The 23239-nt window shown below is 44.1% G+C and overlaps 2 protein-coding genes across 3 annotated transcripts in view; one reads left to right on the forward strand and one right to left on the reverse strand.

Moving 5' to 3' along the window:
* PTAR1 (protein prenyltransferase alpha subunit repeat containing 1) overlaps positions 1-8030 on the reverse strand; it is a 37155-nt gene extending 29125 nt beyond the window's left edge. Inside the window, exon 1 of the mRNA XM_081881096.1 lies at positions 7939-8030. Within this exon, the coding sequence (XP_081737222.1) occupies positions 7939-8024 (86 nt within the window). The 5' untranslated portion in view covers positions 8025-8030. The remainder of the gene's footprint in view (positions 1-7938) is intronic.
* Positions 8031-9305: 1275 nt separating this feature from the next.
* CFAP95 (cilia and flagella associated protein 95) overlaps positions 9306-23239 on the forward strand; it is a 29116-nt gene continuing 15182 nt past the window's right edge. Inside the window, exons 1-5 of one of the 2 annotated variants that reach the window (XM_081881098.1) lie at positions 9306-9448; positions 9766-9874; positions 14715-14836; positions 15513-15581; positions 20559-20616. In XM_081881098.1, the coding sequence (XP_081737224.1) occupies positions 9351-9448; positions 9766-9874; positions 14715-14836; positions 15513-15581; positions 20559-20616 (456 nt within the window). In that variant the 5' untranslated portion in view covers positions 9306-9350. The remainder of the gene's footprint in view (positions 9449-9765; positions 9875-14714; positions 14837-15512; positions 15582-20558; positions 20617-23239) is intronic. The other variant, XM_081881099.1, reaches the window with a different exon arrangement.

Genomic DNA, 23239 nt, shown 5'->3' on the forward strand with positions numbered 1-23239 from the left:
TGGATGTCAAACTCAGTCAAGAGCATAAGGTCAAACAGATTCCTCACTGGCCTTGCAGACAACTTCATTGTCCAGAAAGTGGGAGAAGCAACAAGAGGAACAGCCATTTTAGATCTGGTCCTAACCAATGTTGATGACCTGGTTAGTGGGGTAGAAGTGGAAGGATCATTAGGCGTGAGTGATCATGCTCTTCTGAAGTTTACTATACAGCGGAAAGGAGCAGCCAAGCATACTAGGACTCAATTTCTTGACTTTAAGAAAGCCGACTTCATAAAACTTAGGGAAGTGCTGGGTGAGATCCCATGGACAGTAATACTAAAAGGAAAGGGAGTTCATGATGGCTGGGAGTTTGTTAAGAGGGAGATAGTAAAAGCACAACTTCAGGTAATACCAATGAGACGGAAACATGGAAGGTGCCTAAAGAAGCCAGGGTGGCTATCTAAAGAACTTTTAACTGAGTTAAGATTAAAAAAGGATGTGTACAAAAAATGGAAAAGGGGGGAAACCACCAAAGAGGAATTCAAACAAATAGCCAGCACGTGTAGACACAAAGTCAGAAAAGCTAAAGCACAGAATGAACTCAGGCTTGCTAGAGAGGTTAAAAGCAACAAAAAAAGGCTTTTATGGGTATGTTCGTAGCAAAAGGAAGAACAAAGAAACAGTGGGATCACTCAGAGGAGAAGATGGTGAAATGCAGACAGGGGACACAGAAAGGGCTGAACTCCTCAATGCCTTCTTTGCCTCAGTCTTCTCCGATAAAGAAAACAATGCCCGACCTGAAGAATTTGGAGCAAATGATTCAGCAGAGGAAACACAGCCCAGAATAACTAAGGAGATAGTACAAGAATACTTGGCTAGTTTAGATGTATTCAAGTCTCCAGGGCCAGATGAACTGCATCCAAGAGTATTAAAAGAACTGGCAGATGTGATCTCAGAACCACTGGCAGTCATCTTTGAGAATTCCTGGAGAACAGGCGAAGTCCCGGCAGACTGGAGGAGGGCAAATGTTGTCCCTATTTTCAAAAAGGGGAAAAGAGAGGACCCAAATAATTACCGCCCAGTCAGTCTGACATCAATACCAGGGAAGATTTGGAGCAGATCATTAAGCAAACAGTCTGTGAGCACCTAGAAAGGAATGCTGTGATCACCAATAGTCAGCATGGATTTCTGAAAAATAAGTCATGTCAGACTAACCTGATCTCGTTTTTTGACAGAATTACAAGCCTGGTAGATGAAGGGAACGCAGTGGATGTAGCCTACCTTGATTTCAGCAAGGCATTTGACAAGGTGCCCCATGATATTCTTGTAAAGAAGCTGGTAAAATGCGGACTTGACTATGCTACCACTCAGTGGATTTGTAACTGGCTGACTGACCGAACCCAAAGGGTGCTCATCAATGGTTCCTCTTCATCCTGGAGAAGAGTGACTAGTGGGGTGCCACAGGGTTCTGTCTTGGGCCCGGTCTTATTCAACATCTTTATCAACGACTTGGATGATGGACTCAAGGGCATCCTGATCAAATTTGCAGATGACACCAAACTGGGAGGGGTGGCTAACACCCTAGAGGACAGGATCACACTTCAAAACGACCTTGACAGATTAGAGAACTGGGCCCAAACAAACAAGATGAATTTTAACAGGGAGAAATGTAAAGTATTGCACTTGGGCAAAAAAAATGAGAGGCACAAATACAAGATGGGTGACACCTGGCTTGAGAGCAGTACATGTGAAAAGGATCTAGGAGTCTTGGTTGACCACAAACTTGACATGAGCCAACAGTGTGATGCGGCAGCTAAAAAAGCCAATGCAATTCTGGGCTGCATCAATAGGAGTATTGCATCTAGATCAAGGGAAGTAATAGTGCCACTGTATTCTGCTCTGGTCAGACCTCACCTAGAGTACTGTGTCCAGTTCTGGGCACCACAGTTCAAGAAGGACACTGACAAACTGGAACGTGTCCAGAGGAGGGCAACCAAAATGAGTCTGAAGGAACCTTTTATCACCTTTGGTGGACCTGCCCAAAGATCAAGGCCTACTGGGAAATGATCTATAATGAAATTAAGAAAGTCCTTAAGTGGACATTTGTAAAGAAACCGGAGGCTTTCCTCTTGGGCATGGTCGGCCAATTGGTACCAAAGAAGGATAGAATATTCTTTATGTATGCAACTACAGCAGCAAGAATTCTTTTGGCAAAGTATTGGAAGATGCAAGAACTACCCACTCTGGAAGAATGGCAGATGAAGGTGACCGAATTTATGGGACTGGCAGAGATGACCGGCAGAATCCGAGACCAGAGGAAGGAGGCAGTGGAGGAGGATTGGAAAAAATTTAAAGTATATCTTAAGAACTGTTGTAAAATTTTGAATTGTTAAGATGTCAAGGGGTCAGAAACAGAGAATTACAGCTGTAATCGTTTAAGTTGAGAAAATCCAAAAAAGTTAAATGAAAAAATTGATTGAAGGGTTGCTAAAAAATTGCAAAACAAGGATGCAGTGAAGGGGAGGTATGGGGAAGTCACATTTTATTTATTTCTTTGTGTTTTTCTTTTCTTTTCTTGTTTTCTGTCTTATGTTTTGGAAACTAATAAAAATTATCTTAAAAAAAAACAAAATGGTCAAAGGCCTGGAAACGATGCCTTATGAGGAACGGCTAAGGGAGCTGGGCATGTTTAGCCTGGAGAAGAGGAGGTTAAGGGGTGATATGATAGCCATGTTCAAATATATAAAAGGATGTCACATAGAGGAGGGAGAAAGGTTGTTTTCTGCTGCTCCAGAGAAGCGGACATGGAGCAATGGATCCAAACTACAAGAAGATTCCACCTAAACATTAGGAAGAACTTCCTGACAGTAAGAGCTGTTTGACAGTGGAATTTGCTGCCAAGGAGTGTGGTGGAGTCTCCTTCTTTGGAGGTCTTTAAGCAGAGGCTTGACAACCATATGTCAGGAGTGCTCTGATGGTGTTTCCTGCTTGGCAGGGGGTTGGACTTGATGGCCCTTGTGGTCTCTTCCAACTCTATGATTCTTTGATTCTACTGGCTAGTGCTCTGTGGCCCCAACCAGTGAGGGAGGCTTCTTCTTCTTCTTCTTCTTCTTCTTCTTCTTCTTCTTCTTCTTCTTCTTCTTCTTCTTATTTTTCTTGAAATATTTCTGATGCAAATTTGGATAATTTGCATCAGGATTTTTTTCCACTTAAATTGGAGTGGGTGGGGTATAAATAATAAAAATACATATTTATTTCCTATGTCCTAGAGCAGGGTGGTCTAACATGCAGCCCCCAAGACCTTTTCCCGTGTCCCTCAGAACATTTGACACCTCCCCCCCCAAGCCCTCACACTGGAAAACCAGGTAGGTGTACGGTGGGCTTTGGGAAGGAGGCATGAGGCATTGGCAGAGTCCTAGAGACCTCCTTCCTCCTTCCCAAAGCCGGGCACATTGCTTAGGCGGCTTGGGGAAGGCAGCACAAGGGCTGGGTGTGCGTGTCAGATTTCAGCCTCGCTTCCCCCCTCCCCATGTGAGAGGAGGCAATGCATGGCCTGTGGGGTCCGTTGAAGTACTCTGGCGGCCCACTTGGTATGAAAAGTTGGAGCGCCCTGCCCTAGAGAGGGATCTAATTTAGCATGTTTATTTTATTTGCATTTAATAAACAAAGCTAACAAAACAAAAAGCTTTAAAAATGTTAAAAATGAAATGGATTTTTTCCCCTGGAAGAATAAAGCACTTGGAATATTTTCCACCCCACCTGATTTGCCCCAACTGAGAGTCTCCTGTGAACATCAAATAAGAATTGAAATGGCAATTATATTTTTTCTGTGCTGACTTAATATTTGAAGGCAACAAGATGTTCCATTCCCAATGGCGTTTACTTGTACTGTATCTGTTAATGCAATGAATGGATGTTGGACTGCAAAGCAATTTGAGGTATCTCTGAGCAACCTAGACAGGACATATATTAAGCTAAGGGAAAGTGGCTGGGGCAACTGAGCCAGATGGGCGGGGTATAAATAATAAAATTATTATTATTATTATTATTATTATTATTATTATTATTATTATTATTATTCCATTTTCTAATGCTTCAAGCATAGTGTAAGCATTATTTTCTCATCCAAATTAGTAAGACTGCTAGTGTGAGCATCTCCTTACAACAAAATAAAAAGCACAAGAGTAGTCCCATTTTCATTACATGGCTTACTTAATGAATAGGCTTCAAATTTCTGTGGCAGTGCAGGATCCAAGAACACCGCACATTGAATTTGGCAAATTTAGTGAATATTTAAATATAGAACATGATGTCAGTCAAAGTGGCTTGTCCTACTTTAGTCAGAAAAACACAAATGAGCAAAACATGTCAAAAATATGACTCTTTATGTTTAATTTATAACCACTACAGACATAAAAATAGAAAGTTCTCTTCTTCTAAAGAAATTAAAGCAATCTACTTGAGAGCAAGCAAAAATTCAGTATGAGAGATAACACCACACAACCTGAAAAAACAACTGTTTTCTTAAGGCCACCGTCTTGGTTTACAACAGACAGAAATGATCCAGGAAACAGAGATTGGCTGCAGTTTTTTGCCGCGGTTCACATGCAGTAATAAACGTGTATTTGCAGACATTCAATATATGAAGACACTTTTCATCCCCTGAAGTGCAGAAGTTTGCCAGCTGTCCTTGGTGTCTCTCCTTGATGTGGAAAGAATGGCTATGTTTGATCTCAACACACAAAAACATTTTGTTCTAAAATTCCTTCCTACTTCTACAGTTAAAGAACAAAGGGCTTTTCAATCACCAACAAAGGGCTGGTGGGTACTGAAGTTTTGGCCTCCAAGTAAAAGACAAAGCAAGCATCTCATGATCACATCTGTCCTCTTTAAAGAACCACTTGAAGACTTCTCTGCTGGGGAATTTTGAGGAGGGTGTTGTTCCCACAAACCCCAGGGTACAGGTGTTGTAATTTTAAAAATCTGCACCTGCCCAAGACTCCAGCTCTACTTTTAGTCAACATTTCTACCCCATTTTATTCCTCATGTCTATTCCAACTTTTTAGAAAAGGCTTTAGAAAAGCAGACAAAAGATAAGTACAAATTTTAAAACCATTAAAACCATTACCGAAAGGAAAGAATGTGCAAAAGCAATTAAAAGATTAGAACGAGTATGAAAGGCAGCAGGAATTAAAGATCAGATTCAGGATCTTAAAAGAATCACTATCTGCTCCAAAAGCCAAACTTCTGACAGTATTCCAGGGGTTGGTACCATCCCAGCAAAAAAGCCTTCCCCCTTAAGCCCACCTTAAAAATAGCTCAAAACTTCTTCTTTTTTAAGATCTTGCAAAACTAAAAAGAAAAGAAAAGGCAACTCTGGATAAGGGCCTCAATAGTGGCAATTCTTGAACTATACTATAGGTCCCTGGCCATTTACAAAGATTAAAACCACTGAATGAGACCTGAAATCCAAAGGTGACCAACACAGATGATATGCTATCAAAGTTATCTGTCCCAATTTGCCAGATCCAGTCAGCAATCTGGACCATGGAAGTTTCTCAATGCCAGGTACAACGTGACACAAAAATGAACTCTACTGGCTGCCTGTTCAAGATTTTAAGTCAAGGAATAAAAGTGCGAAGTGCTGATGAGTACTAATGCCATCAACTTTGGGACTACTTTAGGATATTGTTAATTGATTCATTAGTAAGCTTTCTGTTCTCAGAATGGAGCCTTAGCAGCTGCTTTGCATGCAGACAGTGCCAGATCCAACTCTGGCATCTCCAGTAGAACTAGCAAAGATTTGCCACCTGGAAGCTTGGAGAACCTCCACCAAACAGTGTTGACAATCCAGAGCAAGATGAATAATGGTCTGACTTGGTATAAGGTAGCTTCCTACATTCTAGAGCAGGCTTCCTCAACCTCGGCCCTCCAGATGTTTTTGGCCTGCAACTCCCATGATCCCTAGCTAGCAGGACCAGTGGTCAGGGATGCTGGGAATTGTAGTCTCAAAAGATACAGAGGGCTGAGGTTGAGGAAGCCTGTTCTAGAGTCTGGCCCAGTTACAAAGTCCACCCCCAGTTACCTGCTGATACAGGATGTCCAAGAGGGTGTTCTCCTTTCCAATAAGTTCTACAAGGAGATTTAAGAATCTCAGAATGGGTCCTTATTCTAAATTTTCACCTGTATTATAAACCCTGTAAGGATGACATTGTAAAAAGTAGCCGTCTCTTCAAAATAATAGACCCAGGGGCAGAGAATGGGGTGCAGTGTGGGTGGGCCACCCCAGGTATCACCACTGAGGAGGGTGACAAAATGCCGGGTGGCACTCACCACGAGGCCTGCAGGTGGTTTGGGTGCCCGCAGGTTCCGCGCTGCCCCAAACGGTCTGCCCACCGCCTCCCCCTCAGCTGTAGGGCGGCTGAGGGGGAGGAAGCAGGCAGGCTGCTCGGGGCGTCCTGCCCTGACTGGCCCCGCCCCTGGGTAAGCGCGCCACCCCAGGCGCCCAATCAGCTTACTCCACCGCTGAACAGACCTACGCATATCTAACAGATGCATAATGCCGCCGTCTAATTCTCAGTGCTACCTCACACATTAGTAAGAACGCATTTCTGATTGTCTACCATCTGCCTATGCAGCTATCATCATAACACACAGAAGGAAGTCATTTATTTAAAAATGTGCCAATCAAAGCTCCCAATTGTGCATTTTTACTGCCTGCTTCCAGACATATGACTCCCCTCCATATGTCATGGTGGTCCCTATGGAGACACAGATGGAGAAAAAGGACACATATTTCCTTTAATATGTGGTGGGCTCTGTAGTAATTATCAAATAATTTAAAAAGCGGAGAAAGTGTTGCATGCTTTTATTATTTTTAACAGCATTCTGAATTTGTTCAGTGTGCTGACCTCAATAATTGTCATCTTTCATCTTTGAAAATATTTTCTTATACATTAATCAAATTCCAGAGCAAAATTTAAAAGTTGAGACCTTAGGAGCTAAACACCCATCTATCTATACCTGAAGGAGCATCTCCACCCCCATCGTTCTGCCCGGACGCTGAGGTCCAGCTCCGAGGGCCTTCTGGCGGTTCCCTCACTGCAAGAAGCCAAGTTACAGGGAACCAGGCAGAGGGCCTTCTCGGTGGTGGCACCCGCCCTGTGGAACGCCCTCCCACCAGATGTCAAAGAGAAAAACAACTACCTGACATTTAGAAGGCATCTGAAGGCAGCCCTGTTCAGGGAAGTTTTTAATGTGTGACATTTTAATGTATTTTTAATTTTTGTTGGAAGCCGCCCAGAGTGGCTGGGGAAACCCAGCCAGATGGGTGGGGTACAAATAATAAATTATCATCATCATCATCACCACAGATCTGAAATGGGATCTTACACAAGTTATTCTAACTGGTAAAAGACATCCATGCTAATGATCCAGAGGGTCCCCCCCCCTTTCTTCTCTCCCAATTTCCCCATTTTGGCTAATGATTCATAGAATTGTGGAGTTGGAAGGGACTCTGAAGGTAATCTAGCTCAACCCTCTCCAATACAGAAATCTCAGCTAAATCACCCACGAGGGAGGCCATCCTGGCACGAAAAAACTATCTGAAATCCCATGAAGAGAGGGATACTGCCCAAGTACATTAACGCCGAACCATTAAAAATGGAAATGTGCTTTAGAGACCAACAGTGCAATAATCTTCTTCTTCTTCTTCTTCTTCGGGCAGCAGCACTGGCCAATCTCCATGGCGGAGGAGGCTTGGGAGGGAAAGCCGCCCCCCGCTTTGGACCCCGGGGCGCAGAGAACTGCCCCTGCCCCCCCCGCCCGCCCCCCGCCCCCCGCTCTCTTGGCTGCGTCGCCGAGGATGGTCTATATTCTCGGGCTGAGCTTCGGGCGGGACTCTCGGCTCCGCTGGGCCGGGGGGGCCGGCGGGGGGGGGCGGGGGGGGGCCGGACTCACATGTGCGGGTTGCGCTGGAAGGCGTTGCGCAGGTCCTTCAGCACGCGCCGCACCAGCACCGCCACCTCCTCCGGGGACTCGGCCATGGCGGGCCGCCTTCCTTCTCGGCTCTGGCGCGGGCCGAGGCGGGCCGGGAAAGCCGAGCGCATCCGGGTCAGCGGCGCCGCGGGGCGGAGCGCCGAGCTCGGGGGAGCCAGGAGGGAGCGCCTCCCGCTAAGGGCGCCCCCGCCCCCGCCGCGGTCGCTCCGCCTAAGCCTCGCGCCTGGGGCCGTCCTCCCCCGCCAGTTCCCTCGGGGCAGAGACCGGCTCCGCGGACGCCGCCCCCCCCCGTCCCTCCCGAGAGAAAGTCGCCTCGCCCGCCCGCCCGCCCGCCGCCCCAGCCGGCTGGCTGCCCGTCTCCCTGCCGGGGCGGGCCAGGGGTCCGGGCGGGGCTTCCCCGAAGAGGCTTCCCGGAGGGGCCGGGGCCCCACAGCCCCACAGCCCGGCCCCCTGCCGCTCCTCCGCCGCCCCGTCTATTGCCGTCTTGCCTGGAAAGAACAGCCAGCGCAGGGCGCCATCTCGCCCCTTCTGTTTCAGAGCAAGACCGGGCTTACGGATATTGGCGGGGGGGGGAGTTGACCTTAGCGTGCTAAACTCCTTCACAATGGACCCTGGGATTTTTAAAAATTAATGTTGTATACTACAAATCCATATACTGTAATTCAGGGCGCTTCACAAGATAAATTCTGAAGAGTTACATCTGGGGGACGAATCTTTGTCCTTGTCTGTCTGGCCAGCCCGGCCCGGCCCGTGACTGGAAGGCTTGAGCCCCTTGCGCAAGGGAAGGCTGCGCCGGGAGGAAGTGTAGGGCCAGCGGAGCTCCACGGTAGCTGCCCGCCCGGACCCCGAGGGATCCCTTCAAGCGACGGGACCGGTGGAAGCATCCTCTTGCAGGGAATCCCCTTACACACAAGGAGTTAATTTAGTCCGAAATGCCGCATCCCTTTCAGCCTTGGTTGAATTTAGCCCCTACATCCAGCAACCTTTGTATAGCAATGAAGCGATCGACACAAGAGTGCCTCTGTGCATGTGCAGAGTGAATTTCATTCGCCACAACCAGCCTGGGATGCGCGCGGGCTTCTCACGCAAAGGGTGCTTCTGCCAAGTATTCCTACCACACCGAGGCGATTATATTTTGTCGTGCAGCCGCTCCCCTGGGTTTGGCGGGGATCTGCTAAAGAAGGCTGCCGCCTGGCGGGAGCTGCAGCCGCTGCTTGCCTGGCGGGGCCTTTTCGGCCGCGGCAGAGACGGGGCGTAAAAAGCTCCGGTCTCGGGCGGAGCGATCGCGAGGCCTCGGGGGTTGCCCGGGCGACCAGGCGCGGCGAGGAGGCCTCTGAGGCGGCGAGAGGGGCGGCGCGCTTGGGGTGGCCGCCATGGAGCTGGGCCCTCCGGACGTGATGGAGCGGCGGGGAGCCCTGACGCTGCGCTCGCCCTGCGCCGACTACGGGAGGCCCACCCTGGTGCACCGCTGGTGAGGGAAAGGGAAGCGCCCGGGCTCCGGGCTGCGCGGGGTGCTGCGCGCTGCGGCTCCGGGCTGGGGGAAAGGCGGGCTCCGCTTACGGGTTTTCCATTCCGGTGGGGCGCGCATGTTCCGGCGCAGCCTGTGCTTGAAATGGTTTCAATTTTTTGTAGTGCTTCAAGTAAAACCCTAAAAACTCTGAAAGTGCCCCCCCCCCCGCGAAATGTGATGGATCTGGCACAGCTGGCGTGCGCATCTGGGTAGGAGTCTGTTGCGTGTGCTTCTTTGGTAGCACCCATCTAGCTTATTGCCGTTTTGGGGGTTTTTAGGTACTACAAGAGAGAAGCAGAACCTAAGGACTATGACATACATGAAATTCCTTTGGGCTCTAAAAACTTATGTCGCTCTACCTACTGGCGACTTGGAACCATAGATGAGGTAAGAAAGCGTCTTTCCTCTTTCATGCCTATAAACATGTCAGGAGTATAACTTTAATTAGCTGTCAAAATATTATTCCTTGTATTTGAATATGAAGAATAATTAGAAATATTTTTAAAATAAATTTCAGTAGCAATATAACTTATTTAAAATTGTCTTAGTTTCAAAAGCTGGTTGTTGTATGGAATGGGGAGGATTGTGTGACTGAAAAAAAGTCTTAATACAGTAGCCCAATCCTATGCGGGTGGCGCTGTGGTCTAAACAACTGAGCCTCTTGGGCTTGCTGATCAGAAAGTCAGCGGTTCGAATCCCCACGACGGGGTGAACTCCCTTTGCTCAGTCCCTGCTCCTGCCAACCTAGCAGTTCGAAAGCACGTCAAAGTGCAAGTAGATAAATAGGTACTGCTCCAGCGGGAAGGTAAAGGGCGTTTCCGTGTGCTGCTCGGGTTCACCAGAAGGTGCTTAGTATTCTCCTTTCATCCATGATACATGATGTTGTATGTGTAAAAGAGCCATCAGAAACCAGCAGGCAGAACTTTCCAATAACTAGCCCATCTAAATACAATTACTTTTTTATTGTTTTTTGTTTTTATTGAAGATTTTCTTGGGTAACAGAAGTACATACAGCATCTCTGCTTTAGGTTCTAAGAGTCCTTTCTGCGGATGTTACACTAGTGGCCAAAATTGTGGAAACCTTTTTGAAAAAGTGTATTTCCAAGGTTTGATGGCTCATAACACCCCACCACTTAATGGATCCAGAGAGTGGTAGGGGATGTTTTATACTATGCTGATGGCCTTTCAGATGGTGGCCCGCTGGAATGCAGAGTTACCCAGAGCTATTGACTGTCTGGCTCCAAAGCGCCCTCTCTGATTGCGTGGAACCCAGACAGCTCGGCTGAAGAATTGAAAGACTGTGCCTACGTGACAGAAGAAAATTATCTGGGTGTATATAAGATGACATGGTGCAATGTAATGTGAAGTTGAATGCAAGGACTGTTTGGTGCAGACTTTAGGAATATGGTCTAAATCCTAGAATTCCAAGGAAAAAGCCATTTTTATCTCTTAAACAAAGGTTTAAAAGATTAGACTGAGCTAAACCCCATGTTAATTGGACGGTGGAATAATGGGACAGTGTTATTTGGAGTGATGAGACCAAAATGTCCTTGCCTGGTAGTGATGGCATGAAATACATTAGGAGAATTGGAGATTTACATCCTACTTACATTACACCTACAGTGAAACACCCAGGTATGTGTTGTAATCTGGGGTTGTATGACAGCAAAAGGTTTGGGCAGAATTTGCATCATTAATGGGAATGTGTTGTTGTTGTTGTTTAGTCGTTTAGTCGTGTCTGACTCTTCGTGACCCCATGGACCAGAGAACGCCAGGCACTTCTGTCTTCCACTGCCTCCCGCAGTTTGGTCAAAAATGGGAATGTAAATGCCCCCAAATACATAGCCCAGACCTTAACCCAATTGAAAATCTATGGAGCCAGCAATACAAACCCAATTAATAAAGGCAATAATTCACTCTTGGTTTCACATTATTACAGCTGCAGAATGAAAAAACTTGGTTCACTCCATGCGAAGGCGTTATAAGACCATAATTAAAGCTAAAGGTTACCCAACTAAGTATTTACTGACATGGTGATAATTTTTGTATAATTTTTTAAAATTAATTTTCAGTTAATAACATTCCAATTGGTAACAAATCAAACTGACTCTTGCCACATCATAATACAAACAGTAAAGCCAATTATACTTTCCAAATTAAAATTTTCAAGAGCACTTCCCATGTTCTGGCTGTTGGGAGAAAGTTTGTTTCCCTTGTTTCTGCTTTCTTTTATTTTTTTCCAATTTCATAATTCCAATCTTATCCCATTGTCTTATATCACATTCACTGCTGTATGACTTTCAATCGCGTTTAGCAAATCCATATGTCTATTATCATGCAAGATGCATTTTATTTTGTGTTGTTATCCATCAATCGGTTTTCAGCACAGTCCCCCCTGGTGGCCCCCCCTTTTTATTCCACTGTCTTATCGTCAAGGGTTCTGGGCTCTCTTCCAGCTCTCCTTCTTTTAATAAGATTTATGGCACAGCAATCTTTCAGGTCTTTTAACGAGCTGATGTTCCAAATATGAGTGTTGCGTAGAAAAGCAGGGCCATAGGGTATATTGCACAATCAGTAATTGTTAGGTTCCTCTGAAATCCAAGCTTGCTCTCCCTGGGCCCTAGGGAAAGCTCGCGAGGGTCAAAGATTCACCCTCACTTTGACATTAATCCATATATAACAATAATCCATGCAAGCAAATGCAGTTTTTTGTGTGAAAAATTCCCCAATTATAATCCATCGATTATCTTCAGCCTCTCCTGGAGGGGAGGCCATTTCTTTTTCTCCTGCACCACAGCCCGCGTCCTTTTCTCAACCCGAGCCACATGTATATCTGATCTTGTTTTTGCCAGTTCTAATTGCAGCTCTCCACAGAGGACCGTGCGATCAAGCATCAAATTCTCCAATTTTACCATTCCTCCTGCATTTCATTTAGATAGTTGATTCTTTCTTGGTGAGGTTTGCCAAATCATGAAGTAACAAATGTAGAAATATAGAAACAGAAACTACCGCTCACCTCACTTAAATCACAGCACAACAATGAAAGTCCTTTTCAGATCAAAGCCTTGGCACCCAGTGACTGATTTATTTAGCAGGTCTTTTTTATCGCCTTCATTCCAGAACACGCCTGTTTCTTAGTCTGAATTTTGATAGTATTTTGAGGAACAGGGATCCTCCTGCTCATGGTGATGACTCTGGAGAGTTTCCAGTTCATGCAGTGCTCAGTGTCCCTGCCCCTGCATTCTGTAGTGAGCGGCAGTTATTGGACGAGGTGATGGCCAGCCCCCCTACCCTGGGGGGTGGGTCGGCAGGGATAATTACCCCCATATTATCCCTGAAAACTTGCACAATTGGGGTCCAGTGCCCTGGGAAAGCAGCCAAATGCCATGGCAGGAAACTGGTGAGAATTTTTGTATATCTAATTTTTTCTATGTGTTTCACATTTCTTCTTTATGACTTCTGTTGTAATAAATAATCCTTCATAAAAGTTATTGCATTGCATTCTTCATTAAATTATCTTTCCATTGATATATAACTTTATGGTATTACTCCCCAAAAGTGGTGTTATAAGCCATCAAACCTCAGAAATACAGTTTTTCCAACAGGTTTCTACAATGTTGACCGCTAGCGTACTTTTGATTTGAGACACCAAAGTTATAGAGAGTATGAGGTTGAGGGAGAAAAGATGTACGGGGGTGGGGTAGTGAACTTTCATTATTTTACATCATGTACACGCAAGATTTTTGTGTCAGTGTCATGTGGGTAGGTTCTTTATCCATTCATTGATTAGTTTTCATTGGCGGTGGGAGATGGAGACCATTCACACATGAGTCAACTGCTTGGGCTCGTCCACACTTTCGCTTATGTCATGACTAGAAAGCATGCATCCAAGCAGTTTTCCAGTTGACCGGAGCTTTCTAGGCACGGGTCCGAGTGATTTCCCCCTTGCCTTACCTCCAGGGAAAACCAGAATTGCTATTTGTTCCAGTTGAGTGCTAAACAAGTGGTTTTCCCCAGGGGAAAGCAGTGGAAGAAGGGGAAGTGTGGATAAGCCCTGAGTGTTGATTCAACAAATAATAATTATTATAAATGTAGTACAAACCAGGTGAAGTTGGAAGGGTGAATAAGATGCAGGAGCAGCCTGCTGGGAACATGAAAGCCAGCATAATTCTTAAAGCAGAGAGTTGCAGAGTTTAGCACACCTTGATTTTCATGGAATCAGATTAATCTGAATATACTCCTTGCTTAACTTTCTGAGGCCAGTTCAAATCAAATCCAAAAACTGACATTATAGTATTATAGCAGTTGATACAAACCTATACACTGATTTAATTGTAAGTGAATTAAAATGGTACCTCCGGTTGCGGACGGGATCTGTTCTGGAGGTCCAGTTCGATCCGAAGGTTTCCACAACCTGTAAAATACTTCCAGGTTTGCCGCGCATGCATCCCAAAGTTTACGTAACCAGAGGGTTACGTAAACGGAGGTACGACTGTATTAACGTATGTCTTGACCATATAGTTGGTGGTAGAGCCATCATGCAAGAATAGTATACCTTTTATCAATTGATTCAACTAAATGGGTGTGTGGGTCATGCCAGTTTTAAAGTATTGATATATAAAATAGCTGTTCCGCAATATTCTGTCACATTCTGATCCTCCAAACCTAAAAAAAGCAGAGGGCAGCCAATATGATATGCAGATTATTAGATTATTTCCTCTGTAATCAAAAGGTCCCTAAGGTGTGGAAATATTATTTATTTTCAACATGATTGGAATCAGTTTCTTAATTGCTGTGGTGGACTCATTCCTTACATGTATCTCTTGGAAGCATAATGGATCTAAGGGCAAGGAGGTGGAAGGGATTTCTGTAACTCCTTGCCCTCCCATGAAATCATTGACACAGGCCAAGCAAGGATGGGGTTTGGCTTGCTTCTAGAAACCTATCCATGTCTTATTCTTGTCAGGCTAGATAGGTCATGGTAAGTTTGATGGGGCTACACAGTTGGATCAGTAAGGGAGAGGAGTGAGACAGGCGGGGGGGAAGCATGAGGAGGAGGAGGAGGAGAAGTATAATGGCAGCATCAGGAACTTCTTCCAGAAAGATACTCTACATCCGTAAGAATAATTGGCATATAAAAGCACATATAATTTTTCATTACATTTAATAAGTTGACAGCTGGTGTGTTTCTAAAACCCATTCCTTTCTCTGTTACATTTCCATTTAGAAATGGGTAACCACATATGAAGATCATTTGTCTGAACCCTACAGAATTAAAGAATATAAAGAACTAGACATTCGGAAGTCTCTGTTGGATGAAGATAATTTTGAAATAGCTGTTATTGGCAGGTATTTCTGGAAGCTTTTGAATCCATACTCAGTATTCAAATAATACTGCATTATAGGATATAACACATTGTGAATTCCTGTTTTCACCCCCTTTTTCTTCATATCTTACGCTATTTGTACGGCAAACATTTGAGTGCCATTAATATTGGATGCCAATAATGTCTACATTTGCTCCAAAGTATCTGTGATAGAGGTGGTAGTTCATCAAAAGTAGAATGAGAAACTGGCATCCTCCATTAAATTTGTTTAGTTCAGAATTAATGTTGTACCTTGCCTCTTTGTGCTGTTGAGATGGAAAGTTATGCTCTATACTAGAGACATTTGTCAGGATGAGAATAGTTTTGCTCTTCAGCTACTGCTAAGCAGTAAAGTTTAAAAATAAATAAATGTTTGAACCCGTCTGTCGCATTTCATCCAGTAGAGAGCAGTAGTGACCACTTGCAAAAATGCCGTGTGATAACCCTACAACTGTGTCAAAAACAACAGCATTTTATTGTAGCATGAAAACATTGTGGCAATAATGTCTCTTAATAACTGAGTTTGATCCAATGACTACTGATCATTTATTTAATACCCACCCACTCATGGGAATTGAATTCATCATAAAACACTTAATATCTGACTTGCTTAATGCTTTATTGTTTTGCTTGAAGTCTGAAAAACTCTCTTTTTGCAGGGAGACAGGGTTACCTGAAACAGGTCCTGGAGCCGTATTGCCCTGTCACTCTCCAGATCACTTTAAAATGTTAGTACTTGCAAAATTGTAATAACTAGATAATCTATGATCAGATTCTGTACTGCATTGTAAGGGTTGGAAAGATCTATAGTGTTCATAGAGAAGTAATTAACAACCACTGTTTTTGCATTGGATAACATGTGGCATGTGTGCACTAGTTTCAGTTCCAACATAGGTAATTATTTTAGTGGTTGTATTTTGCATTAGAATATTAATTATATTTTTTATTTTCAAGCAAGGAAAAGTACGAATGTTTCCTCTCCATGCTGCTTTGTTAAAACTCTTGTGATATCTTATTTTCCTCTTGAGTTTGCTTCCAGTACTTGCATAGGATACCTTGAAACTGCTTAAGAAGACTGGAGTACCCATTTCTTCATTAAATGCATTGGCATTGGCATAATTGTGTATTTTGAAACACAATGAGAAGTTTTCTGTTGCTTTTGACCATGACCCAGTGAAATATTTCCCTGGCAATTAAGGATTCAGTACCCGGGAATACATGTACAGTATAGGATCTCACTGTAAGTGATGTTAGTGTTATTACTGGAATAGTCCCAAATAAATGGTTGTATGTTCTGTCATAGCACTTCCACTTTCCGTTCATTTGTGTATGCAAAAGAAAATGGATCTGAGGAATAAACCTTGGCTGCACAGTCTGGGTTAGCAAGGAGAGAGCTTGTTCACACCATATGCTAATCCCAGCTTCAGTGTTTTGTGGGAGTAGAAAAGACAGGCGTGGAGCAAACTGGCTGTGAGCTCCTCCCTGGGAGCCTGCAGATTTGCATGGTCCCAGGAAGCCGTAGTTTGGCTGACCATGGTGTGCAAATCAGACTTTTAGCTCATGGGCTTATGTAAACATTTTGAGATATTTTTTGAGGAAAGTATAATTTTCTTCTAAAAGGTTTTCTGGCTATTAACTGGTTTTGTCTGCTTTTGTTTTGAATAAAAAAACCTGCAGTATTTATCTTACTAGAATTACAAGCAATTTATGTTCCAAAACATAAACTTTAAAAATGATTGGCATTGTGACTGAGACTTGAGGAAAGTAGATGACTAGCATTAACATTTGAGAGAGGCTTTGAAACTGAAAACAGCAAATTAAAAGACCCTAAACAGAAAGGCAGTGGAGCAGTAAATCAAATTCAGAAGGCCAATGCTACTTTAAAAAATAAATTGAATTAAATTTGAGAGCAAAGGAGGGCAAGATTATATCCAAGACTAGGGAGCAGATGCAGGAAACAACTTCTGGTAAAACGGAAGTATGTTAAGTTTTAATTTTATCAGCATCTGGTTCACCATATTTATTTCCTAAGAATATGGAGTTGATAAATGTTTATAATACAGATATTGGCAGACTGCATAGATAGTAAAACATTAAAATTCTACATTTAGAAACTGCTGTGTTGGCTTTAGAATATATCTTGCTTTTCACCATCTTCTGCAACTCTACTTCATATTTAAAAGTGCATTACTATAACAGAAGTCTGGTAGCACAGACTGCATAGGCTCAGTTAATTATACTGCACTCAGTGCATGCCTAGAAGCTTCCTTCCTTTCTCCCATGTAGGTAACTTTATGACTACATTTCTCCTTGGGGTGGGGGCCTAGGCATTCTGGGTTGTAACATCTGCTCAGACTAAACTCATTGAAATTTACGCTCTTGAATTAGCCATGTCTCTTAATTTGAGTGGGTCTACTCTGAGTTTGACTAACATTGACTACAGCCCTCTGTGTATGTCCAGAGGCTTCCTTCCTTTGCATCTGCCTGGCTGTCACTCGTGCACATGGTAGGCAGACTCTCGGCATGATTATTCCAAAGCTGGCAGTTAAAGCAGAGGTGTTAAATTCATGGCTAGGCATAAGCCAAGATGTCCCAAGTAGGGTGGGTGCAGTCATTCACATGGGTTCCGTCCCGAGCCAGGCTGGGCAAGCATGCAGGCACTTCTGTGAGTAGGCTCAGCGGCGTAGCATGGGTTGCCAGCACCCAGGGCAAGGCATCCCCTAACCTGTGGACCGTGACTCTCTGACTCCCTTCCCCCATCCAAAATTGAACCCCTTACCCCAAAAGTACATGCATTGTATTTTAAGAAAATATTGCTGTAATTAAAGTAAAATGTCCTTCTACAAAGCCCCATGTCACTTGCTGCCCTTCATCTGCCCTGTTCCAGTAACTGCTATTTGGGAAGGGTGGGGGTTGGCATAGCATTGCTCCACTGAACTCCTGAAGAATCACTTTGGGCATAGATGTATTTGTAGACAATGTGGTAAATAGATAAGTAGGCTAACTGTGCTTCCAGACAGTTGTTATTTTCAGGTAGGATTCAAGCACATATAGTGGTACCTCAAGTTAAGTACTTAATTCATTCCGGAGGTCCATACTTAACCTGAAACTGTTCTTAACCTGAAGCACCACTTTAGCTAATGGGGCCTCCTGCTGCTGCCGCGCCACCGGAGCACGATTTCTGTTCTCATCCTGAAGCAAAGTTCTTAACCTGAAGCACTATTTCTGGGTTAGTGGAGTCTGTAACCTGAAGCGTATGTAACCTGAGGTACCACTGTACTAGTAAATTTAGGTTGTGCCATTATAGTTGACTAGGATGTCTTGCACAACAAGCCCACTTCCCCCAAAGATCAGACTTTTTGCAACAAGGTACATGCAGGAAAATGCACTGGAAAGTGTGGGATAACACTACCTTTGATTTGTCACCTCCCTGAAGACAAATCGGAATGAAGGTTCCTTAAACAGCCAATGTCTTTTAATCTCCCTGCAAACAAATTAAGATGGATGCTCAATAAACAGGCTGCCTGAAGGCACCATATGACTAAATATTAGTCTGTGTAAATTACAGGTCTTACTCACAGGTAGGTGGGGCTAGGAGTGCAGCAAGTGAGGACTAATCACTGAGGGCACCACTCTCCCCACAGACACATTGTGGGTCAAGTGGGAAAGACCCACCCAAATTGCCTCATCTGTGCTACCGTTGTCCCCTCCCATCTGTCAGTGTTGTCCCCACCTCTCCGCGGCTGTGCTGCCTCTGATGCAGTCAGGCTCCTCCATGGGCTCCACTCGCCTTCCAGGCTGCGTCCGTCTGGCAGTGCAGAGGCATGAAAACAGAAGAGAAGGCTGCATGCTGTGCCTGCCTTCCATTCTTCTTATTTATACCCTGCTTTTTCTCAGCCTGCGCCTTTTCCTACTGGAAGGCTGAGGGGCAACTGGAGCCGAGCAGGGTGCAAGGAGGTTCCAGGAGGGTCAACGACGTCTCTTCCTCCTCCTTGGGGCTTGGGGGCTCTTTGCAATGGGAAAAGCACTGGGCGCAGAGCTGACAGGGGATGCAAGAATGCAACAGGCATGTATCCAAAGCACACATGTTCCTGTTGCATCCTCACACTGCCCTGCCAGCCCTGCGCCGCTTTGCGAGGCTGGGATGTGGGATCGCAGTGTTGTTGAATATTTTAGTGGGTAAACTAGCTAGACCCCATAAACTTGATATTTATCCCCCTGCAACTCTCCTGAAAGCTAGATATTATAATGCTTATTAGAGCTGGATCATTTGCCTTTCATGGCAACTCTGAACATATTTTAAAAAGTTAGTCACTAGCTCAGAGTACAAACTTTACAGAGATCATCTTTAAAAGAGGTTACAAGATGATCTTGTTACAGGATGATCAGAACATGCTTTGTTTTATTTATTGGCTTGGTATGTAATAAATCATGAATTCATGATTGCTGCTGCTTTCATCATAGGGCTGAACTAGGTGAGAAGACTGAAGTCACATTGATTGTTCTTGTATCTGCCTCGTTCATATATCAAGTATAGGGTTGGGTAGGGTCTGATTTCTACATCAGAAGGTTCATATGAGCAAGGAAAGCTAAATATACCCGTGCCTTGTGCTTGGGCACTTTTCTTCACCTGGGTTCCAGTCCTGGAAGTGAATGAGATAAGATTTAAGTGAGGGGCAGAAGGTGGCAGCCCTCTTTAGGGAAGCTTTTAATGTTTAACAGACTACTGTATTTTAATACTTTGTTGGAAGCTGCCCAGAGTGGCTGGGGAAACCCAGCCAGATGGGCAGGGTATAAATAATAAATTATTTATTATTTATTATTTATTATTATTACATATTCTCTTGTAACTTGTTAAAATTGTATACAGACTCTTTGGGTCAGGGCTGGAAATTCCAGTGTCCACCTCCATCAATCCTTGTACTGCCATGGCTGTCCAAATGCCAACTTGGCACAATCCATTCCTACCCTCCTAAGAGCCATATTCTGAAATTGATTGGCAGCAGTTGTGGGTTTGTTCAGTTTTCCTCTAAATCGCTTCAAGAACTTTCGAGCTGTATACATGTATGAAATAAGTACAAACAACTGGACTGTTCATATGAATGTAGTGCTCTACCTGTGCCATCCTCTCATCCATATAGGGATGCCAAGGGCCATGAGAACTGTCCCTGCAAAAAAGCAGTGCTTTAAAAAACTCATATCTGGAACTGTTCTGCTGTGGGCTGTGTTGGTGAACTTTGGGATTCAGCTTTGGGATTCTCCAGTTAAAAACAGGCTGAGAATAGATCAACTTCTGTCAGAAAATTTCAATCGAGTGTAACATGTTATATGACAAATCACAGGAATACTTCTATTTTCATTAGCATGACACTTTTTGGCAGTTCACTGGAAGTATTATTCTTCCTGTGCCTCAGGCATAGCTGCTAAATTTTCCTAGTACTGAAAAACAATTGTGGGGGTTCTGGAAATTAGCAGTCCTCATTTGGTCCAAATCCAAAGGAGAATAAATTCTGTAAAGTATAACTTGACTCTAACAGCTATGGGAACACACACTGAAAATATCTTTTTCCACTACTTTGGTCTTGCTTACTAAAAGATCAACGTTAACTATATCTTTTAAATTGTTTTTCTAAGAGCTCTTAGAGAAAGACAAGTTAAAAACATTACACAAAAGCTAGGTATAATATATATTCTCTGTGTTACAGGTTTCTAGATACAACATACCAAACAGATTATGTTCCACCACATGACTATGAACCATATGTAAGTATAAGAGCAGAATGGTTGTTTTCTACCATGCTTTACATCAAGGCCTTCATGTGTAGAACAGTAGCCATTCAGAGGTTGTTTCAAACAGGCTCTACCAGGTAAATGAAGTATGTAGATTCACCCCAAAATAGTCAATTTTACATATATTACATAGCAATGAAATTGGATAGCAGCCCAGTTTGCACATAACATTAAGCCATACCATGGGTATGTGTGAATGAGAAAGCATGTGGGAACTCACAGCAACAGTTTGAGGCCCTTGCTCCTCCCTGATCATGCTGCTGCCACACTACCTAGTGCTGAGTAATTGTTGGCCTTAACCTAATGTCCAGACTCAGGCCGGTGGCAGAGGTGGGGGGAAAGGAGCGGCACCCATTGCCCAAAGTGGTTTCTTCACCCCACCTTATGGGCCAACCCCACTGTACACACCCTGTGCTGTTCCCAAATCTGCTCTAGAGGGTTAGGGACAAAGTTGGGTGGAGGAAGAAGATTCTGTCATGCAAGGAAAAATCCTTGCGTTGATAGAATGTTAACCTTGGCGCTACCTTGAACACAACCCATAATCTTTAACTGGATTCCAAACCTGTTGTATTATTTGTTGGCCTCTAGTAGCAGTGAGAAATGTTAACTTTACCACTTAAATTGCATTGATTAATTGTGTGTGTATGGAATACAGAGTTAAGCCAGTAAATGAGAAAGGAAAGTGTGTGGGTTAATCATGGCTTGCTCTGGATCCCTTATTTTACGTGCCAGGGATTTTAGCAGAATGGGAATCATGGCCAGATATTTTTGTAACCATGGCAACTCATAAAGGAAAGTGTTTGTCAGTACACATTTCAACTGTGATCATGATGAACACTCTCTGTCTCTCTCCCTCTCCCCGCCCTTCTGTCTCTCTCATATGCACTTGTCACGGTGTCCCGTCAGACACCACCGGAAGCGGTTGAGTCATTCTGGCCACATGACCCAGAAAGCTGTCTGTGGACAAACACCAGCTTCCTCAGCCTGAAAAGCGAGATGAGTGCCGCAACCCCATAGTTGCCTTTTACTGGACTTAACCGTCCAGGGGTCCTTTTGTTGTTGTTTAATCGTTAGTTGTGTCCAACTCTTCGTGACCCCATGGACCAGAGCATGCCAGGCATTCCTGTCTTCAGGGGTCCTTTACCTTTTACCTTTTTTACCATATGCACATCCTTTGGACATTTTGATCTCATTAAGCATACCAGCGCAAGGTTCTGCTTCAAGTTAATGTGCAAAATGCATTTGCCATCATTAGCATCCTTGGCTCCTCAAGCTCCTTCTAAGCATGCCTAGGCACCCTCTATGTCTCCTCAATCTCTGCTACTATCACATAGTTTCTTGACTATTTAATTTAAAATATTCCTTACTTATGCGTCATACAAAGATTCCAGGAGAGTGTACTTAAGCACAAATAAAAACTAATTAACATAATTTTAAAAATGCAGCAAAATATAACAAGACAAAATCAAATAGAAACCCCAACAAAACCATATACAATTTTAAAAGGCTAAAATACCTGGGCAAGTAGGAATGGCCCCACTAGTCAACAAAACCAGGTGTGTCTCCTTGGCAAACACATTAAAATGTTGACACATCAGTACAAAAAGACATCTGCTTTATATAACATAATCCACTAAAGAGGGTACCTGGAACAATACTGGAACAAATCTTAAGACGTAGGCATCCTCATATGGCAAGATGCCATTATTCAGGTATTTGGACTCCAAGCCATTTAGGACTTTAAAGTAAGGACCAGCACCTTAAATTAGGGTTAGAAGCAAATAAGCAGTAGATATTTCAAAATAAGTGAAATATGAACAACCTCAGCAATACCTGCCAACACTCTTGCAGCCAGATTTTTCATGAATGGAAGCTTCTGGGGATGTCTTTAAGGGCATCCCCCCTGTATAATACATTAGTGATCAAACAGAGAGGTTCCCAGAACACAGATCACCAAAGCAGGACTCCTTATTCAGGAACAGTTGCAGTTGCATACCAGCCAAAGTTGGTAAAATACACCCTGGGCCACTGAGGATCCAATGCTGGGATCAGGGAATATCTTCAAACTGTGTCTCTACCCTTTCAGGAAGAATGAAATCTCACCCAGATCAGGACAAACACCAATTTTCTGAACCTGAAAACTACCCACTCTCAGTGCCTCCATCTTGTTGAAATTCAGGCTGCCAGTTACTGAGTCCAGACACCAATTTGGCTCTTGCATGCCTCACCTGATCACCTGACTCAGATGAGAAAGAGTTGAGTCTCATTGGCCTACTGATGGCCCCTCGCTACAGATGTTGAATGACTTCACCTGTGGAGCTTTGCAGGAACTCAGTGAATTCCCTGCCGTCTTTGCTCTTAAGGCCTGGGTGGTGGAAGAGGAAGCATTGGGGATCAAGGCAGGGCATGGGCTGTGGTCCTTGTGCTGCGCAGCTCAGACAAGGCATTCATGAGCTGAGGCACTACAGTCTGCTTTGGGACTTTTGTAGGTTCTTCCAGGTTCTCAGTTGTACTGGGGGGCTTCTACAATTTCCTTTCATCAGATTAGGTTCCCCATTGTCAGGCCACATCTTGACAAAACCTCACCAAGAAATAG

The sequence above is a fragment of the Podarcis erhardii genome (assembly GCF_964252035.2).
Source record: "Podarcis erhardii genome assembly, chromosome: 11".
Taxonomy (NCBI): domain Eukaryota; kingdom Metazoa; phylum Chordata; class Lepidosauria; order Squamata; family Lacertidae; genus Podarcis; species Podarcis erhardii.